Here is a 21,760-nt window from a genome sequence, read left to right as displayed (position 1 = left end):
GTCTCTGTCTCTCTCTCCCGCCTACGAGCCCCCTCCCCAAACACGCCGTCCGATGAGCTCTGCCTTCTTCCCCTCCTACAAGCCTCAAGTCCTCTCCCGCACAGAGGGCTTCCATCTCCCGTCCCCGCCTCCCTCCAACAGCCCCCCGTCTCCCCCGCCTACCTCCTCCCAGAACTCATCCGGCTCCAACAACTTTGACAACCTCTTCGTCCCGCCCCTCTTCTCCGTCCCAGATCCCTTCCGCAAGTTCCCTGCTCACAGCAACAACGACCAGAACGGCAACAACATGGACTTCTCCGACGAGCTGGCCTCCCTCATCGCGACCTCTCCCACCCAGGGCCATCCCCACAATAACTCGCACGAACGCTCGACGCAGTCCCCTGGCGCGTACGACGATTACAGATCCCATCATACCCACAACATCTTTGACATCTCCGCCCCCACATCCCACCACCAATCGTCGCATCATAACCACTTTGCCCATCAGAACCCTTCCTTCTCCCTCCCGCCCGCCTCCTCGCTCCATTCCGCCAACATCCATGGGCCGTCCTCCGTCCACAGCACCCATCCGCTCCACGAGTTCACTGCCCACTCCCACTTCAACTCGACCGTCCCTGCCATCGGCTCCTCCATGCGCTACGAGCCTCCATCGAACAACCCGTCCTCGCCGACGAGCGGGAACGGGAACAACCCCTTCGCGCCCCCGCCCGGCGAGCCCTCGTCCTTTTCCTCGCACATGTCCAATCTCTCGGGCATGTCCTCGTTCACAAACCTCACCGCGCAGTCCGACTTCCACCTCTCGCAGCCTTCGAACGGGCAGGCGAACGGGGGGCAGCGCCAGACCCCGTCGCCCGTCTCCGCGAATGGAACAGCAGCCGAGTTCTCGAGGAGCCGATCGCGCTCGCGCGCGCCACCGAACGCGATGGACCCCGCAAACCCCCCGAGCACCAACGGCGGCCCGGCCCGTCGCACCCGCACCAAGCGCAACAGCGTCTCGAGCGTATCGCCACCCCCACTGCACCGCGGGCACACCCAGCCCCTCGTCATTCCAAACGGCACAAACGGCGCTGGCCGGGGTCCTGCCAGCCCGCTTAGCCTGCACACAAGCGGCTGGTTCATGCCCCAGGGCCAAGGTAACGAGTTTGGTCTCCCGACCCCAGAAAGTGTCCATGGTGCGTCGAGTACAGTATACGCATGTAGCGCGTTTCCCGGTTCTGAAATCCAATACGCATCGCCAGGCTTCAGCGCGTTCAACGGCGGTGCCAGTTTGGGCAGCGTCGGGCTCGGTGTCAGTCCAAAGGAGGTCAACGTGCCCGGGATGGGCATCGTGGGCATGCAGAAGGGCGGAGAGACCCCGCCAGACGATATCGCGACGAAACAGTGCGTTTGTCTCGTTCTTCTGATCTCTCTACGACGCAACGACTCATCAATGCATCACGCGTTCCCACTCTTAATCCCCATCTGCTGCATTGTTCTGCGCTTCTTGCCATGACGTATCGCGGGAATTGCAGGGCTCTGATCGCGAACGAGAAGCGGCGGCGACGGCGCGAGTCGCACAACGCCGTCGAGCGCAGGCGGAGGGACAACATCAACGAGAAGATCTCCGAGCTCGCCACGCTCATCCCCGAGTGCTTGCTCGATCCGAACGGTGCGTGTCCCTCCCTCTTCTCCTCCGCTGCTCGCGCAGCATCAGCTGGCCTCGGGGCTGATAGCGCGCCGCAAATAGCTACAATGACGTTGCCCGTGTCGCTCTCTGCAGCTTCGGGCGAGGACCTTCTCTTCGGCGTGACGATCAACACCTCCGCGGACAAAAAGGAGGGCTCGGGCAGCGCCGAGCCCGAGGACGCACCCAACTCGGCGTCGACGCCCACGACGACGACCGGCGCGAGCGCGGCGAACGGCGGCCCGGGATCGGCGGCGGCGGACGCGAACAGCGCGGTCAAGGCGAACAAGGGCATGATCCTGCGCAAGAGCGTCGAGTACATCCGCTACCTGCAGCAGCTCGTGAGCGCGCAGGCGAACCGGAACCGCGACCTCGAGCAGCAGCTGCAGGCGTTCCGCAGCGGGAACGCGCCCGCGTCGCCCGTGGGGACTGTCGACGGCGACGGGGAGATGAAGCTCCACGACGAGGTCGACGGGTTCGGGCTCCTCAATGGGAGCGCGGGCGCGAGCACAGGCGCGAACGGCCAGGCGGCACAGGCGCAGGCGAACGGGCGGCCGCGCCGCGGGAGCATCCGCAAGAGCTTCCATGGATTCGACCTGCCGAGCGTGGGCGAGGAGATGGACCAGGACACGGAGCGCGGGGACCACGACCACGACCACGAGGTGGAGCGGCCGTCGACGGCGGGGACGGGGACGGGGGTGTCGCCGGGGAGCAGCATGGACGACGACCTGCTGGACGACGAGGGCGAGGACGGCGACGAGGGCGATCAGGGCGAGGACGACGGGGACGAGGACATGGAGATTGAGCGGGGGCGCAAGGGCCGCGACGGGCGGCCCGTGGGCAGGCGCGTGGGGCGGAAGGGCAAGAGCGTGAGCGTTGGGGCCGGGGTCAAGGTCAAGAAGGAGGCGGACCGCGCGGACGGGATGGAGGTCGTTTCATGAGGCTCGCTCGTGGCCGGCGGCGGGTGGCGACGTCCGTCCGCTTGCGCCTCTCCCTGCCTTGCCCGGAACGCAGCGCAAAACGCTCAACGCTCGGCCGCTCCGCTCCTCGATCGTGCTGATCGTGCTTTCTTGGTCCTTCCTTGGTCTTTGGTCTCTGGTCGATGCTCGTCATGACGCACATGCCCTTCACGACTATGCTCCCTTTCATCTTCCCTCTGCCGTCTCCCGTCTGCGTTCTCTCGCTGTAGCCTTTCCTCGCCGTTATGTCCACTGCCTGCCTCTCCCGGTTTAATCGGGTTCTGCCAATTCACGCGTCCGCTTCCGTCTCGGTTTCGCCAATGACTTGTGAACCCTGCGCCTCCGCTGCATGTCGCATATCCCATTATCCCCCTCCCCTTTCACTTCTCACGACTTGCTCCCCGTGGTCCTGTCATGCACGCACCCCTGCCGCCTTGCACATCTGCACCTGACGCACACCGCACTTGCTCCCGTGCCCCCCTGCATGTTCCGCCTTCCCTCCCCATCCCCATCCATCCCCATCCATCCCCATCCATCCCCTTACCCATTTTGCTCACCATCCCATATCCCCATTCTTCACACGTTGTTCCCGTTGCTCGATCTCATATTCCCTGCTCTCGATGTGCCCGCGTCCCGTCTCATGTCCCCCCCGATTGGTTGCAAAGCTTCGCCTCTGTGCGGTCCCGGAGCCCACGAAGTCCTCCTTCATTCGCTGTATCTCTAATTTCTCGTCGTCCTCGTCCGTCCGTCCGTCCGTCCGTCTCTCTCTATTTCTCTCTCTCGACCTCTCTATCTTTTTTCGTCTCTCGTCTGTTTCGCCTCTCTCATCTCACTCTCCTAGTATTACCTGCCTCCCTCTCTGTATATCCACCATCCACGATGTCTGACGCGTTCTCGGCCCCCCTCGAACGGTGAACGGTGGGCGATGAACGGTGGACGGTGGGCGGTGGGCGGTGACTGGGTACTGGGTGCTCCCCATCGGAGTCTCCAGTAGTATCCTTGCGTTCCGCCGTGTCCGTCTCTCCGTCTCTCCGTGTTTCTGTTATGTTATGATGTCTCTCTCTCTCTCTGTCCTCTTCTCCTTTCACCCATGAGCATGAGCATGAGCATGAGCATGATGAGTATGAGCATGACTGAGACTGTGTACTATAGTTGGCATTTTTGCATCTGCAGCCGTGCACTTCCCCCTCTTACCTACCCTCTTACGCACACACACCCACACACACTTCGAGAGAGAGAGGCGCAAAAAGATACGCGTACAATTAATCGAGGCAGTTTAATCTCGTGTATAACAGCTCTTGACGGCCCCCTTGCGTCCCGTCCGAGTGAAGGTCCTCCCAACCAGCCAACCAACCGACCGACCGACCGACCGACCGACCGACCAACAGATACACCATGGCATGATAACCAGGTACACCCCATGATGCGTATGTTCGGCGACGATAGCATGCCGCGCCACCACATACGGCGACACCCCTTCCTGAAGCTTGAAGTGCCTCGCCACCACACGACTCTGGACCCACTCCCCCGCGTACCTACACACGCCCATACACATCGTCCACGCCCCGTATCTGCCATCTGCCGTCGACCACCACCGACCCGCCAATGGCCATACACACATGCATGCACCCGAACTCGAGTGCCTCCCGATAAACCCACCCCCGAACATTAACCTCGACACGACATCGGTGATACAGCGAAGGTTAACCGTTATGGCGACATTTGCCCGCCCACTATGGACTGAATTGGCTACTGAACGGCGAAACGCCAAACCCCCCAATGTCTGGACACAGGCCGCTCCCCGCACACACGGACGGCAGCTGCAGCTGCAGGCGGTGGGAAACCCCTGAGCCTACTCGCCACCACACACCACACACCACACACCACACAGAGTGCACACGACCGAGCCGAGCCGCCTTCTGTGAAGCCTGCCTGTCACTGGCGGCTATATGCATGGCCACGATGCATGAATGCGTGCAGTTCTTGGGTTTGGTGGCCGGAGAGTGGGAGCGCGAGCGCGAGGGCGGACTTGGACCGAATGGGCTGAATGGGATCCGAGGGCCCGGCCGGGCACACGAGAGCGTGGTCCGTGAGTTCAGTGACGCACGATCGACAGATGCGGCTTCTAGCCCCAACTTTGAGAGCTGCTTATTGAACGATTGGCCAACTGAATCACTGAATGAATGGATAGTAGATGTGGTCGAGAGCTGGGCGCTGAGAAGGGGGCTGAGAACGCGGGGCAATGCGCTGCCGCGCGCGCCTCCTGGCCACTCGAGAGAAAGAGGAGGAGCGCATATGACCTCACACACACTGCGAACGAAACGAGCACCCGACCGAGGGATGGAAATACTTAAGCTCCGGTATGTTGCGGGCAGATCGCAAGTCGCCGTCGCGCGCTCGTCTTGGCCTTGCTTGCTTGCCACATTGCCACCGAGTTGGAAATCCCGCCGGGTGCAGGTGCAGGTGGTCGTACGCATGCACTGAGCCCCGCTTCCTGGCTTTGATCTGGAGGCTGCGCGGCAAGTCTGTGAACTGGAGGTTGGACGACGGGACCCTGACTTGGCCACGCCGGCCGGAGATGCTACTGATCTGGTCTGATATAGTTGCGGCGTCGGGATCAGTACGTACGTACGCTCGGCGAATCATACTTGACGCACTCGTTTTGCCCTGTTGGGCATCGAACCGTTCGATGGATCCAGGACGAGCAAGACGCCGAGTCCCGACACTGCCAGGCGGCGGCCAGAGGGACGGGTTGTACCAAGGGCCGACGGCGGTTGCGGTCCATCGCAGGCTTGCGTTGACGATCGATCCAGGTCACGGCGGGCGAAGTAGCCACGGATCTCAACCACTCCGCTGGGATCAGGCCTGGAAAAACGAAAAATATGGGGACGGCGTCAGTAACCACGCTTGCTCGTGCACAGAATGTCATGTTGTACGTACGCACAACTCCGCGCTCTTGAGTCTCCGCTACCTCGTCCGCAAATTGATATTGAGGGTGATCCTATGTTCATGTTTACCTGCAGAGATGTTTGGGAATAGTTAGCTTGCCAAACATGCCCGCAGCACGGATCCTGCAAATGTCCAAGCGTAGGAAGCGAGACAGGCCATATGCTGCACTGTGCGGGCGCAGACACTATATCCCAATCCATCACCATCATTACGCAGGTCTCATCACGGCGGGAGAGCGAGAGTGAGCCTGGCACTCGCAGTGGTTGCTTGTCCCGCTTCCTTACGTGTAGCACCAGATGCGCTCACCTCGGGACTTATGTGTCCCAAGCCAAGTGCAGCTGCGGTACGGCCGTCGTTCCAGCTCGAATGATGAGGTACCTGGGGTCCGCTCCACATCCCAGCTTCGAGCCGTCGCTCCTTGACTCGTCACTCCAGTCGGATGCATTTCTGCAAATACGATGACTCGGCGGACAGCTTGCACCATCTCGTGGTTTCGGAGACGCTGGCCCGCAGCCGTAGCCTACATGCTTCATGCTTTATGCCACACCCGCGCAGTGCGGGGAAGACGAAGATGGACATGGAGACCCACGGACCACGGACCACGGCCCAAGCACTACGCCCGGCCACGGGTCTACCACGCACCATAAACTTCAAGCTCCACCAATACCGCGATCGAAGCTCGCCGTGCACGCCTCGCGAAGGCTCGAACCCGCGACCTTACGGCAGGACTTATTGCGTGCGGCGAGTCCTGTCATCTGGGGCACAAGCTGTGATGTCGACCTTGCCCGAATCGACACTCGACGTGCCCCGCGTCCCCTGTTCCCCCTGACCCTGGCCCAACGGCGCAATGGAAGATAAGGATCGAGGACAGAGCTTCTTGGGCTGGACGGGATCGACATGAGGCTAGCTATATGGGCCCGCCACAAAGAGCGAACAGAAGCACCACCGGCCTGACGTCCAACGGAACCCAGAACGGCTGACAGACGGGCGACTGGCCGATGGAGTTTGTGAGGGGTTGGATGATGGGAGGGATAAGGGATGAGGTGCATGTCCAGCGCCCAGGAAGGAGTCTGTGCAAACGAGCATCAACACCGACGGACGGAGAGTGGCCTACACGAAAGACCCAGCCATGAGCGCGGACAGTGGGACCAAACATAGATCTTTTACGCGCCGGAGGTGCAGCGTGCATGTAAAGTCTTGTTGGATTGAGCGTAGCCTACAGGAGGCCGCTTGGTCGAACATTCCTATCATCTATGACGTCTCCCGACGCGGCGGCCGGACTTGAGTTCGCAGGCTGTGGCTGGCCGTCCTGCCGCTCGCGGCGCACATGCGCTGCCGTGCTTCTCACTTTCTGCGGTGAGCCGCCGCGACGTAACAAAGCTCAGCGAAGCGTAGCGTGAGCGCCCGGGCGTCCGTCTGCTGTCCGCAAGAACTTGTGCTCGGCGCAAAGGTGGCCCCTCGAGGTTCTGCCTCAGCATCACCGATGTCGGTGTCTTAACTGGCAGCCCTCAGCCATGACGACTGGACCGACGGAGAAGATCCCAGGGTCAATGTCGGTGCGTGAATGATATGAAACATCGTTGGTGGAGCTTGTAGTTACAGCCATGTAATTCGCGCCAGTAGCTGCGCGGCAGCAGCCCAAAAGCTCAGCTACACATAGGAGATAAGACGCCTGTTGGAAGTGTAATGCACGTGGAAGGAAGCCCTGCAGACGTACCTGCCGCGGGCTAGAGTTTGGGCGCATCGGGCCTACTCGCCGACAGGTAGCTGCGGGCCTGCGCTCCGCTGGGGCCGGCGGACATTATGTCACAGAAGATTCCGATACGGGATTGGGGGACCAATTGCACGGAAGGAGCTTGCGCTACCAGCGCCGTCCATTCCCAGGCAGGTTGCGTGCAGAAGCAAACGGTGGAGCAGAGTCGACATCGACGCCATGATGGAGAGGCTCGATGGGAGAACGAGGGTTGCAATGTACTGTCCTTAATTCTGAATCGCGTGGCCTGCTGATTCAACGGCGAAGGGTCCAGGAAGTCAGCCACGACATGCAACAAGAGCCCTGGGTTGAAGCGCTGCATGAGCGGAGTATGTGAGTAGGTTATCACGTCTTGATGGGGCACAGGACCTCGAACGCGTTCTTGGTGAGGGAGCAAGGGTCCGGCGGAATGGATAGAGGGCCGTGCCAGAGATTTGTTCTTTACCCACAGGAGTTGGCGGCGGTAGGGTGGCATTTCCGTTTGCAGCGACGGTACCGCCGTGTCAACGTACATGCTGCAGGCATCGTACGACAAGAACCCTTCCGCAGATTGCGAGCGATGGGTCTGCGAGATGGAAGCTCTGTCAATGCAGTCAACGTCACTCTCAAGAATCCACAGAAGGAAACAACAGATACCTCGAGCGTGGGCGACTGGGAGACATTGGACCGCCGAGACATCAGAAAATCCAAGGGTCCATGATCAACTTGGTGCAACCCCGTCATCGCAAGTCGAATCTGCCTCCGCGGATGGGCTGTCGAGCGCAATACAGCAGGAGTGGCCCAAACGGCGAGCGTGAGACAATAAGCAGCCCGGTGCCGAGATGAACGCGCCGTGGACCCAATGGCGATAAGAGAGCACCCGGCAGGCGCGAAGTCGTCAGCGGGCGATGGGGCTGTTGATAACGGCGATCTGCTGCGATTGGACGTGAAGAGATGCCAGCGGAGACGGCGCTGGAGGAGAAAACCGGAAGCAGACTGGGAATGCGGAACGCGAGTGTGGCAAGCCAGGCAAGGTACGCGAGCGAAGCTCCAGTGCCAAGTTGCCAGAACAGTACTGGTTCAGATGTCCTGCCTACGCACGGAGCTTGGTGGTCGTCTGTCCTTCGTCTGAGTTGTACCGTGAGACCGTTCTAGCAGCGCGTTTGTGAGGGTGTGGCGACTCACAGCGTCGAGTTCGTACGCCGTCGCCGGTCATGCTCTGGAGCCACGCCGTATGCGGGTCAAGGTCGTGAGGCGTTACGTATCTGTGGGCAGATCGCAGCGGCGGTCGGGGATAGAAGAGCCGATGCGCAACATGATCACGTCCAACTACGTGCATGAGAGAAGGGTACGCCAACTGCTGTGCGGAAGTGATGGAAGGAGAAAGTTGATAGCTTGCACTCGTGTGATCCCGCGATGACACTTGAATAGCCGCATTAGATGACCGTAGTAGCTTCTGTCACCAAAGTTCGACGTACCTGCACACAGCCGGCACTGTTAGGTGGGGTTTTCTGCCACGAGAACGCTAGCTTTCCCTCAACGATGGGATTCCGAAACAACGTGCTGAGCTAAAACACAGCCTGACAACGAACTAGACAACCTGGTAAGCTTCTAGCGAAGCGGAAGTGGGAGTCTACATGGGATCTACTCACTATATGCGCCAGTTGGAACTTCCAGACTGAAATCGATGGACATAGTACTCAGGCCTTTGCAGACAACCGCTAGCCAGGTTATCCAGCTGATGGGTCTCACGTGAACACAGAGAGTCGAGAGTGCACGTTGCGTCGATTTCAGACTTCAATGCTTGGAGAACCGGTGCCAGTCCGGGTCCCGACAGCACAGCCGATGACTGAACTCAACTCTGTCCGTACGCCGCAAGGCAAGGTATTAGAATCTTACGCATACACGTAGGTTTGCAGACGTACCCCTGAGTAACCCGGGGCATTGCCTCGTGGCATCCCTGTCGAAAGGATAAAACTGAGGTAGCCGTTTTATAACGCGCTCTTTTGTGGCAGCGGACAGTTCAACTACCTACTGCAATCGGTATACATTCAACTTTATCTCCAGGTGGAAAGCAACGTTCTGCTCACTGTATGCACTTTCTCCGCGTGTCGTCCGTTCGCCCCTCGCTCAGTGGCTTTACACACTCAAACAAACCCTCCACCCAAAACACAGCAGTAACGTGCCAGAGATATAGCCAGACAAGTATGACGCGGCAAAAGTCGATAGGGCTGAGATTGGGAGAACATGGTGGTTGAAAAAAAAGTCGGGTGCCGGCGCGCTTCGCTATTGACGCGTCACCGCGCCACCCACGTGACCGAGACGCGTCGCGCTTGTGGCGTTGATCTGGCCTTCGCTTCCGAGTCAAGAGCCTTTAAAGCCAAACTGCCAAAGCACACTCGAAATCCAGTAGCCGTTAGTCTAGGGTACTTGAAGCGAGATCTCTTTGACAACAAGTGTGGTTCTCGCATAAGAGTTGTGTCCTGATTTCTACCGTGGCAGTAGTAACTTTCGCAGCCCGACTTCTCGCCGAACATGAACCGTGTTCACCGGGAGCTTCGCAGCAGAGCAGACACACTTTGGCGCGTAGTCGCATCTTCCGGTCCTTGATACCAACATGTTGAGAGAGCTGCTGATATAATGGTCACCGTACTTTGCATGTCTGTTACTGAGCGATGACTGTCGCCCTCTAGGCGCGTGTTCCCCAGGAAGAGTGATCGATATCCAGCACACCGCAGCGGAACGGCGGCGATAGGATGGGCGGCGAGCGCGGGACTGACAGAATATCGGCAGGGTATTGAGACAAGCCGATGTCCTTCACACTTGTGAAGGTAAGCATCGAGGTTGACGTTGAGGGAGGATGGTGACGCACTCCACGAACTCCTTCATAACGCCGACGGTTAAGTGATGTGGGTGTAGGCTCTATATGAGGCTACACTGCAGCGTGCCCGATCGTTTCCCTCGATAGGAACCACAAGATCCATCCTGCAGCATGCCGTAGCCGTGAACCTCTCAACACGAGCTGTGCTCCCCGAGCATGAGCTACTGGGAAGACGAAGAACGTGCTGCGGGCACCTACGCGTGGGGTATGGATCGACATGGTCCGTGCCGACCTACCAAGACTCCTCGGCACGCATTCCAGGGAACAGCCCCTCGTTTTGGCCTCCTGTTCACGTTCGAAGTATATCGCGAGGATCAATACGTCCAAGTCCGTTCTCCGTTCTTCGTGTTCCCGTCTCACCACCAGACTCGGTGTCTATCTGGGGCATCGCCGGGAGAGATTAAAGACAGGATGGCACCGCAGTTGCGAGCAACTTGTACGCTTAAAGTACACAATCTATAAGAGCGTAAGAAATTGATGAGGTGAGTGGGAGCATGAGGAAAGGACCGAGCCATACGAGCAACACACCTGAACCATCTTGCGCGGTTACTGTGATGCTTGAAGGGCGCTATGGCTCTATGACGGCTGTCCATACAGGTACAAAAGCGAATTGTCTGTAAACTTTTCAGCTTGTTCATGAGCTGAATGAGCAGCACAGACGTCGACGCGGGGTTGCTTCCAGTGGCTACGTGGGCGTCTATTTGAGCATTCGTGCGCATGCTGGTACAGTGCCAATGTATGAGCTATCCCGACCTTGAACAAATGAGAAACATGCATGCACATCGGACAAACTGCGAAGTTGTCAACTTGAAGGTGGAAGAACCACATGACACGTGTATAGCCTCCGAGTCGTTTAATGGGCCATTGTGGCCCGCTTTGGTCCCAGCATTGTTCTTGGAGCACGGTCTAAGCGAAAAGAGGACTATAAGGACGCATCACCGGCGATGGAAGGGATCTTCACGTACCACCACATCCACATTCAGACTCTCGAGAAGGGACCATCCCGCCCATGGATAACACATTCGCTCGTCCGATGCCGGACGCTATCCCGTAAGCGATAACGTGGTACACCCACTGTACGACAATACTGATGTACCACCTCAGCGTTCAAAAAGTCTGGTTCGCGAGATATCTGCCACCGGAGACTCACGATATCTTTAAACCACCTCCCGAAGCGATCCACGACACCTTGCGCTTGATGGCCAAGGACTACACTGGCCTCGAGGGAGCAGGCTCCTCCCAGTCCACCTTCTACAACCTCGGAGATGGTCGGCTCGTGAAGACAGGCCACCGCACTTCCCTGGAAGAGGCATACGCGATGGTGTTCGTCCGCGCCCATACGACGATTCCGGTACCGAAGGTGTTCATGGTCTTCAAGTACGCGGGTCTAGTGCACATTGTCATGGAGCTTGTCCCGGGCACCGCCCTACGCGAAGCCGTGTACTACGACGCGGACGGAGCGCCCACGACGGGAGACGGAATGGTCACCAACGAGCAACTTCACGGCATCATGCTTCAGCTACGGAAGATTGTCGAAGAGCTTCGAGACCTCGGCCGCCGGTTCCCACCTACGCGACTTATGCTGGGTTCTCTGTCGGGAGGGAGGTACACCAACACGTACTTCCTGGAGCATCTGCCCTCGGCGCGCTTTGAGTCGATTGCGGACTTCCACGCGTATTGGCTGAAGCGGGTACATCCATACAAAAACATGGATGGAGATGCCTACGAGCACTTGAAGCGTTTAGCACGGGACAGCGCTCTATACCCATCAGAAGCCGGGGTCCCGAAACTCACTCACGGAGATCTCGCACCGCGGAACATCATAGTTCGGGATGGGAAAATTGTCGCCATCGTCGATTGGGAGACGTTCGGGTGGTATCCTGATTTCTGGGAGAACATGGGCATCCATAACGAGGTGATGCCTCAGAGGGTGCGCGACGCAATCGAGAGAGTATCTGGGAAGATGGCAGAAGTTACACGTACCTACATTATGGTCCTTTGTGCCCTGCGGAAGGGCTGACTGGCAATACATCCTGCAGTATCGTACTGATTACCACGACGGTCCAACGCTGATCTTCTCGTGGAATACCATCGATGACATGCGATTGAGAGCGATTTCAGAAGGTGAATAGGAGTACTTCTTTGTCACCTGCGGTAGTGAGCATCAGTCACAACAATGGTCAAGTACGAGTCACCAAGAGACCCACCTTTAGGTCCAAGCTGAGAAAGACAGTGCCCTAGACGGCTGCGGCATCAATACGAGTTTGGCAGCTATTACGCCGCATGAATGACCTGTTGTGGAACAAAGCGACGGCGGTAGTGAAGAACAATAGCGGCAAGAACGCTGCCTCGTGTGCATAGCCCATGCATCCGAGACATCAGAGTGTATAAATAATACATCTGGACCACCCGCAAGCGGCAAGCCAAACCACCGTCTGCAGTAGGCACCCATCCCATAAGAACTTCGCTCTCCTAACGACCTCTCAGATCCGTCCTCAGTTACAAGACGTACCTTGGTCAAGCTCAACATGCCCGTACCCCAATCAATCTACCAAAGCGAGGAACACGCCACCGTCTCCGAGCCCTGCAGCCACAAAGAGGTCTTTCTCCTCGTCTACCCGCCTCGAAACAACGACGCCACACGACACGACCTCCACTGGAGCCTCGCCTGGGAAGTCAGCGAGGGACACTGGAAGTACGTACAAGTCAACGTACGCAGAGAAGAGGACGACCATCCAGACGAGACGCCACAGCTTCAACGCTGCGCATACTGTGGCGCATGCACCAAGAGCGAGGACGGGACGGCGCTTGGGGCAAGGCTCTGTTCTCTCGGACGATTGAGTCACCAATCTCGGAGGAGAATAGAAGAGATTGCACGTTCCGTACCCGTCTGCCCGCCCGGAGGTCTTTGGAGTTGCCAACACTGGATATTGTGCGTGCTAGGACGGCTAGCAGACGATGGCATCATTTGCCAAAGAGTACTGGAGGATACCGTCGGCTGCGCGTACAACGGTAAGTCTCCGGCTTTACCCATACCGTACTTGCTGTTGCTGATACTTCACAGCCTGGAACGATGTCTTGCAGCTGTGACCGGGAGACATACAAATGGCAGACGGATGGTACACACGACCGTTCTCTCATGTTGTCATCGACGTCCACCCTCTCCTCAGCTTGCAGGAAAGCTCAACAACAATGGTCCTCGGGCGCTGCAATCATGACACATACTTTCATGTAGCAGCGTGCAATGTCATTTGTCCACATGTGAGAACATCGTATGATGGACAAGCCACATACGTGCTTGATTCTATGCGTGCACGGACCCACAATCGAGATACGGGGGAAGAGACGCACGGATGAGACGCGAGATGGAATAAACGCACCTCCTGGAAGGCTGGCTAGTCGCACCTCAACAGCTCCGGTTCCCTTTCATGTCCATAGTTCAGCCCTTCTGATCACCGCTTTTACTCGACAGCAAAAGCTCGTCCAGGAGCGCCGCCACCTTCTTCTGCGCATCTGTCTTCTCTGCCTGCACGCTCCGTAGTTCAGCGTCGCGCCTTTTCGCGATCTGCGCTTCGTCCGACAATAGTAGGAGGAGCTTCATCGAGTGTATAGTCGACATGAGCGAGTTGGCAGCGCGTATCTACCCGCAAGGAGGACATTACATGTGAGAGAACGGCCGAATGAACAAGCCACGAGCAGACGCACCATGGACTCCGCCCGACACTGCGCCTGGAACGCTTCCTGCGCGACGCGAAATTTATCCTTGTCGCCTATCTACTGCGTCTTTGAGTCAAAAGCGAGCAGAAGGATGTGTCTGGGGTACACACCGCTGCGAGCGCGACAATGTCCACCATGCCGTCTACGAGAGTCTCAATCTCGACGTCGACGCGCTTGTTCCATTCTTCCTCGATAGCGTCAAGGTACTCATCTGACTTCTGATCGATTGAGGGTTGAGTCTGCCGCTGCAGAAGCTTCGCGGTGGGTAGCGCAGAAGGGCGGGAGACGTCCGTCTGAGGAACGTCTGACATGGTGGTAAGTTCGAGTATAGCGAAGGCTGAGGCAATAAGTAGATGGAGGCGAGTGTCTCAACGGCTATATCATTGTTAGTTTAAGCATCCGCAAGTCCCGTTTAGCTCAGTTGGTAGAGCGCGTCACTAGTATGTCGCTCCGCAGCGCCATGCGATATGACGAGGTCAGTCGTTCGAGTCGGCTAATGGGAATCATTTTTTCAGCTTTGCCACGGAGGTTCTCCAATGGTCCACGTTATCCAAGAAATGCACATCGATTGAAGAGTATGCATAGATAGGGTATCAAAAGGGCATTACGTGAACATAGAGCAAGTAGAAGTGATCGCAGAGTAGACGCCTGTAACCTCACAGCTCCTCGTGCTTCGCGTTTGCCAGCGGTGGTACGCTCTTCATCAACTCCCTCATGTCTGCGTTCCTGAACAATATCTGCTGCGGCCATCGACCTTTCGCGACCTCCACAGCAAAGCGTCCCAAATCTTCTACGGGGGCGTAGAGCGACGGCATCAGCGCCCTCATCAGTGGGCCCATGGCCACGTCGGCCACACGGAGAAGAGCACTACGTTGGTTGAGGCGGTCTTCAGGATACTTGTTGGACGGAAAGAAGTACCCGGGACGGTAGATGTGCGCGGTCATGTTCGTCCCCTCGAAGAGTTCGGGTAACTCGCGCTCAACGCGGCCCTGCGACCAACCGTCAGTACACTCGAGTGACTATGATCCTACATTTGGACAACATACCTTGACGTTGGCCCACATTTGCCTCGACTTCCCCGTTGGATCGGCATGCTCCCCGCTGATGAAGACAAACCGGAACGGCTTCTCAGCGGAGCCTGCTCCCGCCTCCTTCAGCGCGCGCGCTGCAGAGAGCGTGTATTCGTAGGTGAGCTCCGTGTAGGCCTCTTCCGACATCCCAACGGCACTCCTGCCCAGTGCCCAGATGAGCGCATCGTGCTCAGCGAGACGGCGCGCGAGGTCGGGCGGGTACGTCTTGAAGTCCGTGTGAATGATGGTTTCTGTCTTGTCGTTCACACTAGGGGGTAGTTTGGCCCACGAGGGGACCGCGCGACGCGTCAGGAGCGTTACTTGCTGCACCGTGGGGTCTGATAGCGCCGCACGGTAGATGGCAAGGCCAGCTTCATAACACGGTGTCAGCGCAGCTGCTCGCTCGAGGATCGCTCTTCGCGCACGTACCAACGCCAGTGACTCCGGTTAGGATGATGCGCATGATGGATGGTGAAGCGAATGAGGGAGATGAAGTTAGTAACAGCAACAGTGGTTGACAGAACCTTTATACGGTTTCCCCCCTCTCTGATAGTCCGAGCGGAGAATGCATTGCGGATCGTGTCCTGGAAGCCTGACGCGTCGCGGCGGCGCGCGTTCTTGGGCGGCCATTCGGGCCTTCAGGCATCTGGGCGTTCTCTCGGACGCGTTCTCCTATCCGCAGTGGACTCGCGGCAAATGGCAATATGCGATGAGGGGTCTCAGCAAATTTCCCTGCATCGTTAGGGAGGTTTGTTCGGATCGAACCTCAATATTGTCCGCCGTCAACGGAAGAAGCACTACGCGGCTCGATGGCAGAGGCAGCACTGCCCGAGCTAAAGCTCCCTGCCCTGTGCATTCATGCTCCACGGCGCTGCGGACGTGATGTCTCTCAGTTCCTGAGTTAACGGACCAAAGCCCAAAGTCATCGCGTCAAACCGAGGTAGTCAGTGGGTAATGCCATGCGCAACTCATCTCCGACCGGAAATCGCGACCACTGGATGTGGAACTAAGCTGCAAGGTGTGCTTAACGCGGGCTCAGTGTTCGTTTGGTTGATGGCAATGCGTTTAAATTGACATGAAAGGCACCCTGAAGGTGCGGCAGAGAACACCACGATCTTAGTAGTCAAAGTAGTAATGACCATGATGAGCTTGCGCAAACACCATGCACGTGACCGTGTTGCTATCCCGCAAAATCCGGCATCGCGATATTACTTATAGGCACCTTGGTCGGCACATACGCATCAGAGGCCTCACATCGTCAAGACCGGACTAGACTTCATCATGCAGACTATAACTTGAGGAGTCGGTAGAGGGAGCGGAACCGCAGCCTTCACCCCCACCTGCTCGACTCCCCACCCGCAAGATCGGCAACACCGAGGTGACTGCCATTGGCTATGGTGCGATGAACATCGCTGCTGCCTATGGCGACGTTCTCAGCGACGAATAGCGACTCAAGGTTGGCCTCACCTCTGCCCCGTATATACACACAACCCCTAACCGAAGCTAATCAGCCTAGATAGTAGATACGGGTTTACGAGCTTAGCGTGTACCAACTGGGACACCGCCGACATCTATCTCGACAGCGAGGATCTCCTTGGCAAGTGGTGAGCCTAGTATACGCTACTCTTCAACCGCTCGCTGATTTCATAGCGGCGGTTCAAGAAAGCGGGGAAGAGGGACGAGATTTTCTTTGCAACGAAGTTTGGTTTCAACACCGGGCAGGGCAAGCCTGTTATCGGAGATCCCGACTACGTTCCCAAGGCCTTGGAGAAGTCATTGAGTCGACTTGGGACTGATTATATCGACCTCCACACAGGTATGCATGATCACCCTGTTCTCTTGCGTCATACACAAACATTTCCGGTCGACAGAGCTGATCTTGAAGTTCCAATTGAGGTGCGGGACCTCAATGAAAGGGACATTGTGTGACAACACTGACATGCTCGGTAGCTCACTGTCCGCGCCATGACGAAACTCGTCAAGTGAGACTATCTCGGCAAGTGCTGAGGCATACGTATTGACGCATGTCCTCCACAGGTAGGGTAAAGTTAAGTACCTTGGTCTCTCCGAGGTGTCTGCAGCGATTCTGCGGCGTGCACATGCTGCACGTTCCATCGCTGCTGTAGAAGTGGAGCACCCTTCACGATCGACATCGAGGACGAGAAAATCGGTCTACTCCAGACGGCTCGCGAGCTCGGCGTCGCAGTCGTTGCGTATGCTCCACTCGGACGGGGTTCTCTCGTGGGCAAATATGTGAGCAAACCATTCTCATGGTGGAATTGTTCCTGCTCGTCACTAACCCTCGTACTATGCAGAGGAGCCCGGACGACCTCCCGCCGAACGACTGGCGGCGCACCGTCCCTCGCTACTCCGCCGAGAACTTCCAGAACATCCTGAAGTTGCGCGATGGCCTCGCCGCCCTCGGCAAGAAGTATAATCGAACCGCATAGGTGAAACTTGGAGGCCTGCAGATCGTCTCACTAGACGGAATCCTGCCAACACAGCAGTAGGATGAATACTACCTGTGGGCTTGCCGGTCCTACACGTAAGTGCTGCATGCATATTCCGTGGTCGGCGAGGGCCCTCCGATTGAAGAAGAAGACGTTGCAGGTCAGCTCGATTCCGGCCATCCTGGTTCGTGATGTTACGCCGTGTTCGCAGCGATGGCCATGGCCGAGTGTGACCGGGCTATGGCACGAAGACCTGAGAATGTGTGAGCAAGCAGACCCAAAACCAAAGCATACCATCTGAATAAGTTGACATCGTGAGAGTTGGGGGAGGAAGTTGATTGATGTGTGTGCACCGCCCGACTCAGAGTTGCGACGAACTACTCATATACTCGCCACTGAATTGGTTCCTAGACCAGAGGCAAGCCGCAAGTATTGTACGAAGGAAAAGGAACTGAGCTTCTTTAAGCTCGAGCATGGAGGCATCATTGGAGAATAACTTGAACACCACTAGTAGGCTCAGTCACTGGCAAGTCGGACAACCTGGGCCGTTCAACGTTCATCCTCAGTGACGCGATGATGTGACACCACGTGGCCTCCTGTCACCAGGCTGCCAAACGCCGCGACGTGACGAAGTCACTTCGTTCAGGGCCTGTGCAGCTGCGCGTCGACGTCGACGCGACGCCGACTCGACACCCCTAAGCGCGCGTGTACTTACTTGATATAGTGACCGTCGACTCCGAGATGTCCGGACGTGACTTTGGGCGTCTCACGCCGTCACTCCTTCTGGGCCTGGGTTTTCGTCAACTTGCCGTGCTATCCTAGAGCAGCCTTGGTCGCGGAAACTGTGTTAGCAAGCACAATATCTAGGTAGGTTTCTTCTAGCAGTCATATTCAGAGCCATATAGGTGAAAGAACAAGGTGCATTCCCACGTTCCTTTTGGCCGATAAGTATACTTCAGAAATATGTTACGGGCCCGGGTTTCACTAGTTCAGATAAGCGACGTTTTGGGAACTGGACATGTCTAGTTCAGGCATGTCTAAATACTCCATAAGCTATTTATGCCAAGGGTAAGGGTATTACCGGCAAACCTTTAGATACCACTATCGTGTGAGTCACTGAGTCACTAATTGTCACGCATCAGTCACTGCCGGCAGTCTCCTGGCGCGCGCTTAGGAGTGTCGATTCGGCGTCGCGTCGACGTCGACGCGCAGCTGCACAAGCCCTCATACTCTTCTGGCCTTGCCTTGCTTTTCTTCTAGATCTACTCGGAACGGGAGAGCATTCATTCCTATATTCCTGGTTCAAGATCACAACACAACGCCATTCCAAGGTAAAAGGCGCGGCGGAGTGCGAAGAACTGAGGCAGTACGTGTCGTCTGCAGGCTACCACGATCAATTTACAGATCCCCAGCAGAGATGACGAGACGTCGAAATGGCTGTGCGCTCCCCACTGGAATGTAAATCATTGCGCGGATCACATTTGATGAGTAAGTACATCGAGAAGCAGTATTGTCGACTTCGTCCGCAGGGCCTTTGCTTCAGTGACCTGTGCATTCTAGGGGAACACAGACTTGGTATGTTGGTCTCTTAGGCAACCGTCATGAAAGAAAAGACAGCTCAATTGATTGATGGCTCTACTTCCTCCTATGGCCCCAGGAAGCCTCAGTATCCGTATGCGACGCTCCCTCGCATTCCCGGAGCTCTTCTGTCTAGACGTGATCAGGTCAGATGTAATCGGAGCCCATGATGGATGCGAAGAGTCGTACCTGATCGACCATCGAGGATTAACCGTATCATCGTGTTCTGTGAGTGCGAGTACAAGAACTGGTTTTGCCACTGTGGGTTGCAACGCAATCGCCCCTCTATACCCTCGTAAGGCCGGTCCTTCGACCCAGACATGTCCTCCGGCGCAGACGGCAGTGCTGCTGCAATTGCGGCCCTCATATTCAGCAATCTGTACGTTGCAGACGTTGAGGCCGCTCGTCAGGAATACGTGTACTAACATTGACTCGCAGCTACACCGACACCTACTGCGGCCTGGCAGCCTCGGGTGCGTTGTTTTCTCTCTGCGAGATTGCCGCTACACATCTCATACCGCTTTCCCGCTTTGTAGTTCTGTTCATATACGATAGCCTCGTCATCTTAGACCGAGAGGTGGCATGCTTCTGGACCTCTCGGCGGATTGGGCCGTCACTACTATTCTTTGCAAACAAATGGATATCTATGACGGTCTACGTCATGACCTTACTCGAGTTTGCAACATTCCCTTCGGATCAGGTGAGCCATACCATCCCTGCGCCCTAGCAAATTCTGACCGGAAAGCAGAGGTTCGTGGCTCACAGGTTTCACGGTGCCGCCAAGTGACTCAGTCACCCTCGCAGCTGCGCTTCGTTCCAAAGGGTGGGAGTTGCGATGCAGATACTACAACTCGTTCCTGGCGCGGGTGAGTCGCGTACAGTCTTCGGAAGCGACTACCTGACGCGTTGCATTTGAGTGTTCTCCGCAATGCGTGCATATGTGCTGTGCCGGAGCAAGCTCCTTGGACTACTCACCCTTGTCTTGTCGTTGTCACCAGTAGGTGCTCATCTGGTGAGTGGATTTTGCTGCCTATAGACATGTGGATGAACGCAGAATCGGTCTCACTGCAGGCTAGATATGGCTACAACCTCGCGGGAGAGAATTTCCAACCATTTGGATGTTTCGAGAGGGACAATGTGGCGGCCGAGAGTCTCGGTCTTAGGTTGGGCTCCCCATCCTACCACCTCTACAGAGATACTGATTTTATGCCAGTCGTAGGTCGCCGCGCGTTTGTGTTCAATAGCGGGTGCTCATCAAATCAACCGCACAGTTATTCTCGTCTCCCGAGTACCGCTTATCGTTGCCGATATTCTTCTCATTTTCATCACCTGGACAAAGGTGGGCAGCCGGGACACTCTGAGGGGTATTCGAGAGTCTAAGAGGCTGTCGCTCTCGGATATCCTCTTGCGTGATGGTACGTTTGATTCTCAACCGCGCACGGTCTCTGTGGCTGACTAATCGTTCCATGTTGCGTATAGGAACATTATACTTCGTGTATGTCGCACAGCAAATCCAGTTGTGTACCTGATGGACTGAAGACACCATGGCTCTCAGAGTCCTCCTCATTCTCAACGTCCTCCATCTCGCCTTCTCACTATCTGCGGTAAGTCGTACGGCATATCACTTCCTCATAGCAACTGATTGGACACTCATATCCGCCTTTGCAGGTCGCAGGGAACGGCCAAGAGAGTTTCCTTACTGCATTCACCACTCCGTATGTATCTCACCGCGTATGCGAATCAATGCGACTGTCTGCTTACCAGTGTGCAACACAGTATCACAGCGATCCTCATCTCGCGTTTCCTCCTGGACCTTCGAGAAGCAAATCGGGCGGTCATGAAACTCGACCCCGACGATCCGCTGCATTCCTCAAAGGACCCCTACGACGACACACCTAGCTTCATCTCGTCCCTCGGAGCCTTCGTCAGTCCGGATCTTCCCCCGCCACACGACGACGCATCTAGTTGGGATGTTGACTCGCACTCGGCGGATCCGGATGCGGAGGGAAGCGAGGGGCAGGCCCCCGAGATTCAGTCCGCCGCGTCATCGTCTTCGGTGACAGTGTAGTCTGTTTCCGGGTTGACTTCACATTGGTTCACGGTCTCACTTTCCTCCCGTATCAACAAACATATTATCTGTAGGAATACTTGTGATTCATCCCCCTGTACTACGTATCTATCAAGCCACAATGTAACATATCTCAGCTATCGTTTCCCGACACCCCGCTCCTCCATGGCCCCGGTACTTGAAGAGTACTTCAGTCGGCAATCGTTAGCTCTTTTGCTTGACTCAGTTGATCTCACCCCACTGGCTGTGTTTTACCGGTCGCCAATAATCCGCAATCGCACCATTCGTTTGTCCACGCGAAAGTCAATCAGGAGAAGGTTGTCTCGTACGGTTGCTCGCTCACCACCAGTGTGCCATGTCTTGTCCCATGTCGACAAAGTGAGGTAACTTCGCGAGGTCGAAGGCTTACCCACATATCGTCAGGTATGCAGATGAGAAGCTTGTGGACACGAGTGGTCATATAGCCAGGTGGGGTTAGTTCGCGTGAGGCGCAAGAGACTCCAGTGTCACCATCATGAGTAAAGATAGAGCGAGACTTCTCTGTTGGTGCTGTTAGAGCAACGAATCACCAACGAGGAAAACCACGTTGAGGTTCGCGATATCTATCTGACCATTAGCAAAAACGCGGTAGACTCGACAGTCTAGCTCTCCGACTCCAAAGCCGGGAACTCACTGCAAACGCGCAACACAGCT

At 56.7% G+C, this 21,760-nt stretch overlaps 9 protein-coding genes and 1 non-coding gene across 10 annotated transcripts; 6 read left to right on the top strand and 4 right to left on the bottom strand.

Annotated features, from left to right (window-relative positions):
- Nucleotides 1–52: 52 nt before the first annotated feature.
- L226DRAFT_573746 (HLH-domain-containing protein) lies at nt 53–2,604 on the top strand (the record flags this gene model as incomplete). Its single annotated transcript, XM_067684912.1, has 3 exons — nt 53–1,172; nt 1,239–1,380; nt 1,512–2,604. The coding sequence occupies 3 exons, from the start codon at nt 53–55 to the stop codon at nt 2,602–2,604; spliced, it is 2,355 nt and encodes a 784-aa protein (XP_067532388.1).
- A 1,720-nt stretch (nt 2,605–4,324) lies between these two features.
- Nucleotides 4,325–6,000, bottom strand: L226DRAFT_169438 (uncharacterized protein). The gene is made up of 3 exons (XM_067672608.1): nt 5,563–6,000; nt 5,280–5,487; nt 4,325–5,216 (listed from the first exon to the last, which is right to left on the bottom strand). The coding sequence occupies exons 1-3, from the start codon at nt 5,778–5,780 to the stop codon at nt 4,356–4,358; spliced, it is 1,287 nt and encodes a 428-aa protein (XP_067532387.1). The 5' UTR covers nt 5,781–6,000; the 3' UTR covers nt 4,325–4,355.
- Nucleotides 6,001–7,140: 1,140 nt separating this feature from the next.
- L226DRAFT_169556 (uncharacterized protein) lies at nt 7,141–8,221 on the bottom strand. Its single transcript, XM_067672609.1, has 3 exons — nt 7,961–8,221; nt 7,289–7,889; nt 7,141–7,221 (listed from the first exon to the last, which is right to left on the bottom strand). Exons 1-2 carry the CDS (start codon nt 8,045–8,047, stop codon nt 7,299–7,301), a joined length of 678 nt encoding a protein of 225 aa, XP_067532386.1. The 5' UTR covers nt 8,048–8,221; the 3' UTR covers nt 7,141–7,221; nt 7,289–7,298.
- Nucleotides 8,222–11,339: 3,118 nt separating this feature from the next.
- On the top strand, nt 11,340–12,219 carry L226DRAFT_537810 (uncharacterized protein). The gene has a single exon (XM_067681380.1). The coding sequence runs from the start codon at nt 11,383–11,385 to the stop codon at nt 12,202–12,204; it is 822 nt and encodes a 273-aa protein (XP_067532385.1). The 5' UTR covers nt 11,340–11,382; the 3' UTR covers nt 12,205–12,219.
- A 397-nt stretch (nt 12,220–12,616) lies between these two features.
- Nucleotides 12,617–13,517, top strand: L226DRAFT_491207 (uncharacterized protein). The gene is made up of 2 exons (XM_067677348.1): nt 12,617–13,196; nt 13,249–13,517. The coding sequence occupies exons 1-2, from the start codon at nt 12,713–12,715 to the stop codon at nt 13,272–13,274; spliced, it is 510 nt and encodes a 169-aa protein (XP_067532384.1). The 5' UTR covers nt 12,617–12,712; the 3' UTR covers nt 13,275–13,517.
- On the bottom strand, nt 13,389–14,212 carry L226DRAFT_491205 (uncharacterized protein; the record flags this gene model as incomplete). Its single annotated transcript, XM_067677347.1, has 3 exons — nt 13,389–13,824; nt 13,890–13,958; nt 14,012–14,212. The coding sequence occupies 3 exons, from the start codon at nt 14,210–14,212 to the stop codon at nt 13,624–13,626; spliced, it is 471 nt and encodes a 156-aa protein (XP_067532383.1). The 3' UTR covers nt 13,389–13,623.
- Nucleotides 14,213–14,307: 95 nt separating this feature from the next.
- L226DRAFT_t204 lies at nt 14,308–14,404 on the top strand. The gene has a single exon. It is a non-coding gene; the product is annotated as a tRNA-Thr (tRNA).
- Nucleotides 14,405–14,420: 16 nt separating this feature from the next.
- Nucleotides 14,421–15,624, bottom strand: L226DRAFT_615315 (uncharacterized protein). The gene is made up of 3 exons (XM_067686760.1): nt 15,401–15,624; nt 14,948–15,342; nt 14,421–14,890 (listed from the first exon to the last, which is right to left on the bottom strand). The coding sequence occupies exons 1-3, from the start codon at nt 15,432–15,434 to the stop codon at nt 14,558–14,560; spliced, it is 762 nt and encodes a 253-aa protein (XP_067532382.1). The 5' UTR covers nt 15,435–15,624; the 3' UTR covers nt 14,421–14,557.
- Nucleotides 15,625–16,936: 1,312 nt separating this feature from the next.
- Nucleotides 16,937–17,421, top strand: L226DRAFT_573742 (uncharacterized protein; the record flags this gene model as incomplete). The annotated part of the gene is made up of 3 exons (XM_067684911.1): nt 16,937–16,953; nt 17,098–17,224; nt 17,287–17,421. 3 exons carry the CDS (start codon nt 16,937–16,939, stop codon nt 17,419–17,421), a joined length of 279 nt encoding a protein of 92 aa, XP_067532381.1.
- A 1,518-nt stretch (nt 17,422–18,939) lies between these two features.
- On the top strand, nt 18,940–21,219 carry L226DRAFT_615314 (uncharacterized protein). The gene is made up of 12 exons (XM_067686759.1): nt 18,940–18,996; nt 19,079–19,378; nt 19,438–19,472; nt 19,536–19,699; nt 19,802–19,865; nt 19,917–20,011; nt 20,071–20,162; nt 20,269–20,414; nt 20,479–20,494; nt 20,555–20,603; nt 20,668–20,714; nt 20,776–21,219. The coding sequence occupies exons 2-12, from the start codon at nt 19,320–19,322 to the stop codon at nt 21,065–21,067; spliced, it is 1,059 nt and encodes a 352-aa protein (XP_067532380.1). The 5' UTR covers nt 18,940–18,996; nt 19,079–19,319; the 3' UTR covers nt 21,068–21,219.
- The last annotated feature ends 541 nt before the right edge of the window (nt 21,220–21,760 follow it).

The sequence above is a fragment of the Lentinus tigrinus genome (genome assembly GCF_003813185.1).
Source record: "Lentinus tigrinus ALCF2SS1-7 unplaced genomic scaffold L226scaffold_27, whole genome shotgun sequence".
In the NCBI taxonomy this organism is placed as follows: Eukaryota; Fungi; Basidiomycota; class Agaricomycetes; order Polyporales; family Polyporaceae; genus Lentinus; species Lentinus tigrinus.
Note: the sequence above shows the minus strand (reverse complement) of the source record. Positions and strands in the feature narration are given on the sequence as shown.

What these genes read in the sequence shown, in the direction of transcription:
- L226DRAFT_169438 (XM_067672608.1), bottom strand. Translation starts at nt 5,780, where the DNA reads ATGATGGTGATGGATTGGGATATAGTGTCTGCGCCCGCACAGTGCAGC. An exon ending in TCAAGAGCGCGGAGTTGTGC is followed by an intron (nt 5,488 to 5,562) that starts GTACGTACAACA and finishes TCGTTTTTCCAG; the next exon opens with GCCTGATCCCAGCGGAGTGG. An exon ending in TGCCCAACAGGGCAAAACGA is followed by an intron (nt 5,217 to 5,279) that starts GTGCGTCAAGTA and finishes CAACTATATCAG; the next exon opens with ACCAGATCAGTAGCATCTCC.
- L226DRAFT_169556 (XM_067672609.1), bottom strand. Translation starts at nt 8,047, where the DNA reads ATGACGGGGTTGCACCAAGTTGATCATGGACCCTTGGATTTTCTGATG. An exon ending in CCCAGTCGCCCACGCTCGAG is followed by an intron (nt 7,890 to 7,960) that starts GTATCTGTTGTT and finishes TCCATCTCGCAG; the next exon opens with ACCCATCGCTCGCAATCTGC.
- L226DRAFT_537810 (XM_067681380.1), top strand. Translation starts at nt 11,383, where the DNA reads ATGGCCAAGGACTACACTGGCCTCGAGGGAGCAGGCTCCTCCCAGTCC.
- L226DRAFT_491207 (XM_067677348.1), top strand. Translation starts at nt 12,713, where the DNA reads ATGCCCGTACCCCAATCAATCTACCAAAGCGAGGAACACGCCACCGTC. An exon ending in CGTCGGCTGCGCGTACAACG is followed by an intron (nt 13,197 to 13,248) that starts GTAAGTCTCCGG and finishes GATACTTCACAG; the next exon opens with CCTGGAACGATGTCTTGCAG.
- L226DRAFT_615315 (XM_067686760.1), bottom strand. Translation starts at nt 15,434, where the DNA reads ATGCGCATCATCCTAACCGGAGTCACTGGCGTTG. An exon ending in AACCGGAGTCACTGGCGTTG is followed by an intron (nt 15,343 to 15,400) that starts GTACGTGCGCGA and finishes CGTGTTATGAAG; the next exon opens with CTGGCCTTGCCATCTACCGT. An exon ending in AAATGTGGGCCAACGTCAAG is followed by an intron (nt 14,891 to 14,947) that starts GTATGTTGTCCA and finishes GGTTGGTCGCAG; the next exon opens with GGCCGCGTTGAGCGCGAGTT.
- L226DRAFT_615314 (XM_067686759.1), top strand. Translation starts at nt 19,320, where the DNA reads ATGTCCTCCGGCGCAGACGGCAGTGCTGCTGCAATTGCGGCCCTCATA. An exon ending in GCCCTCATATTCAGCAATCT is followed by an intron (nt 19,379 to 19,437) that starts GTACGTTGCAGA and finishes ATTGACTCGCAG; the next exon opens with CTACACCGACACCTACTGCG. An exon ending in CAACATTCCCTTCGGATCAG is followed by an intron (nt 19,700 to 19,801) that starts GTGAGCCATACC and finishes AGTCACCCTCGC; the next exon opens with AGCTGCGCTTCGTTCCAAAG.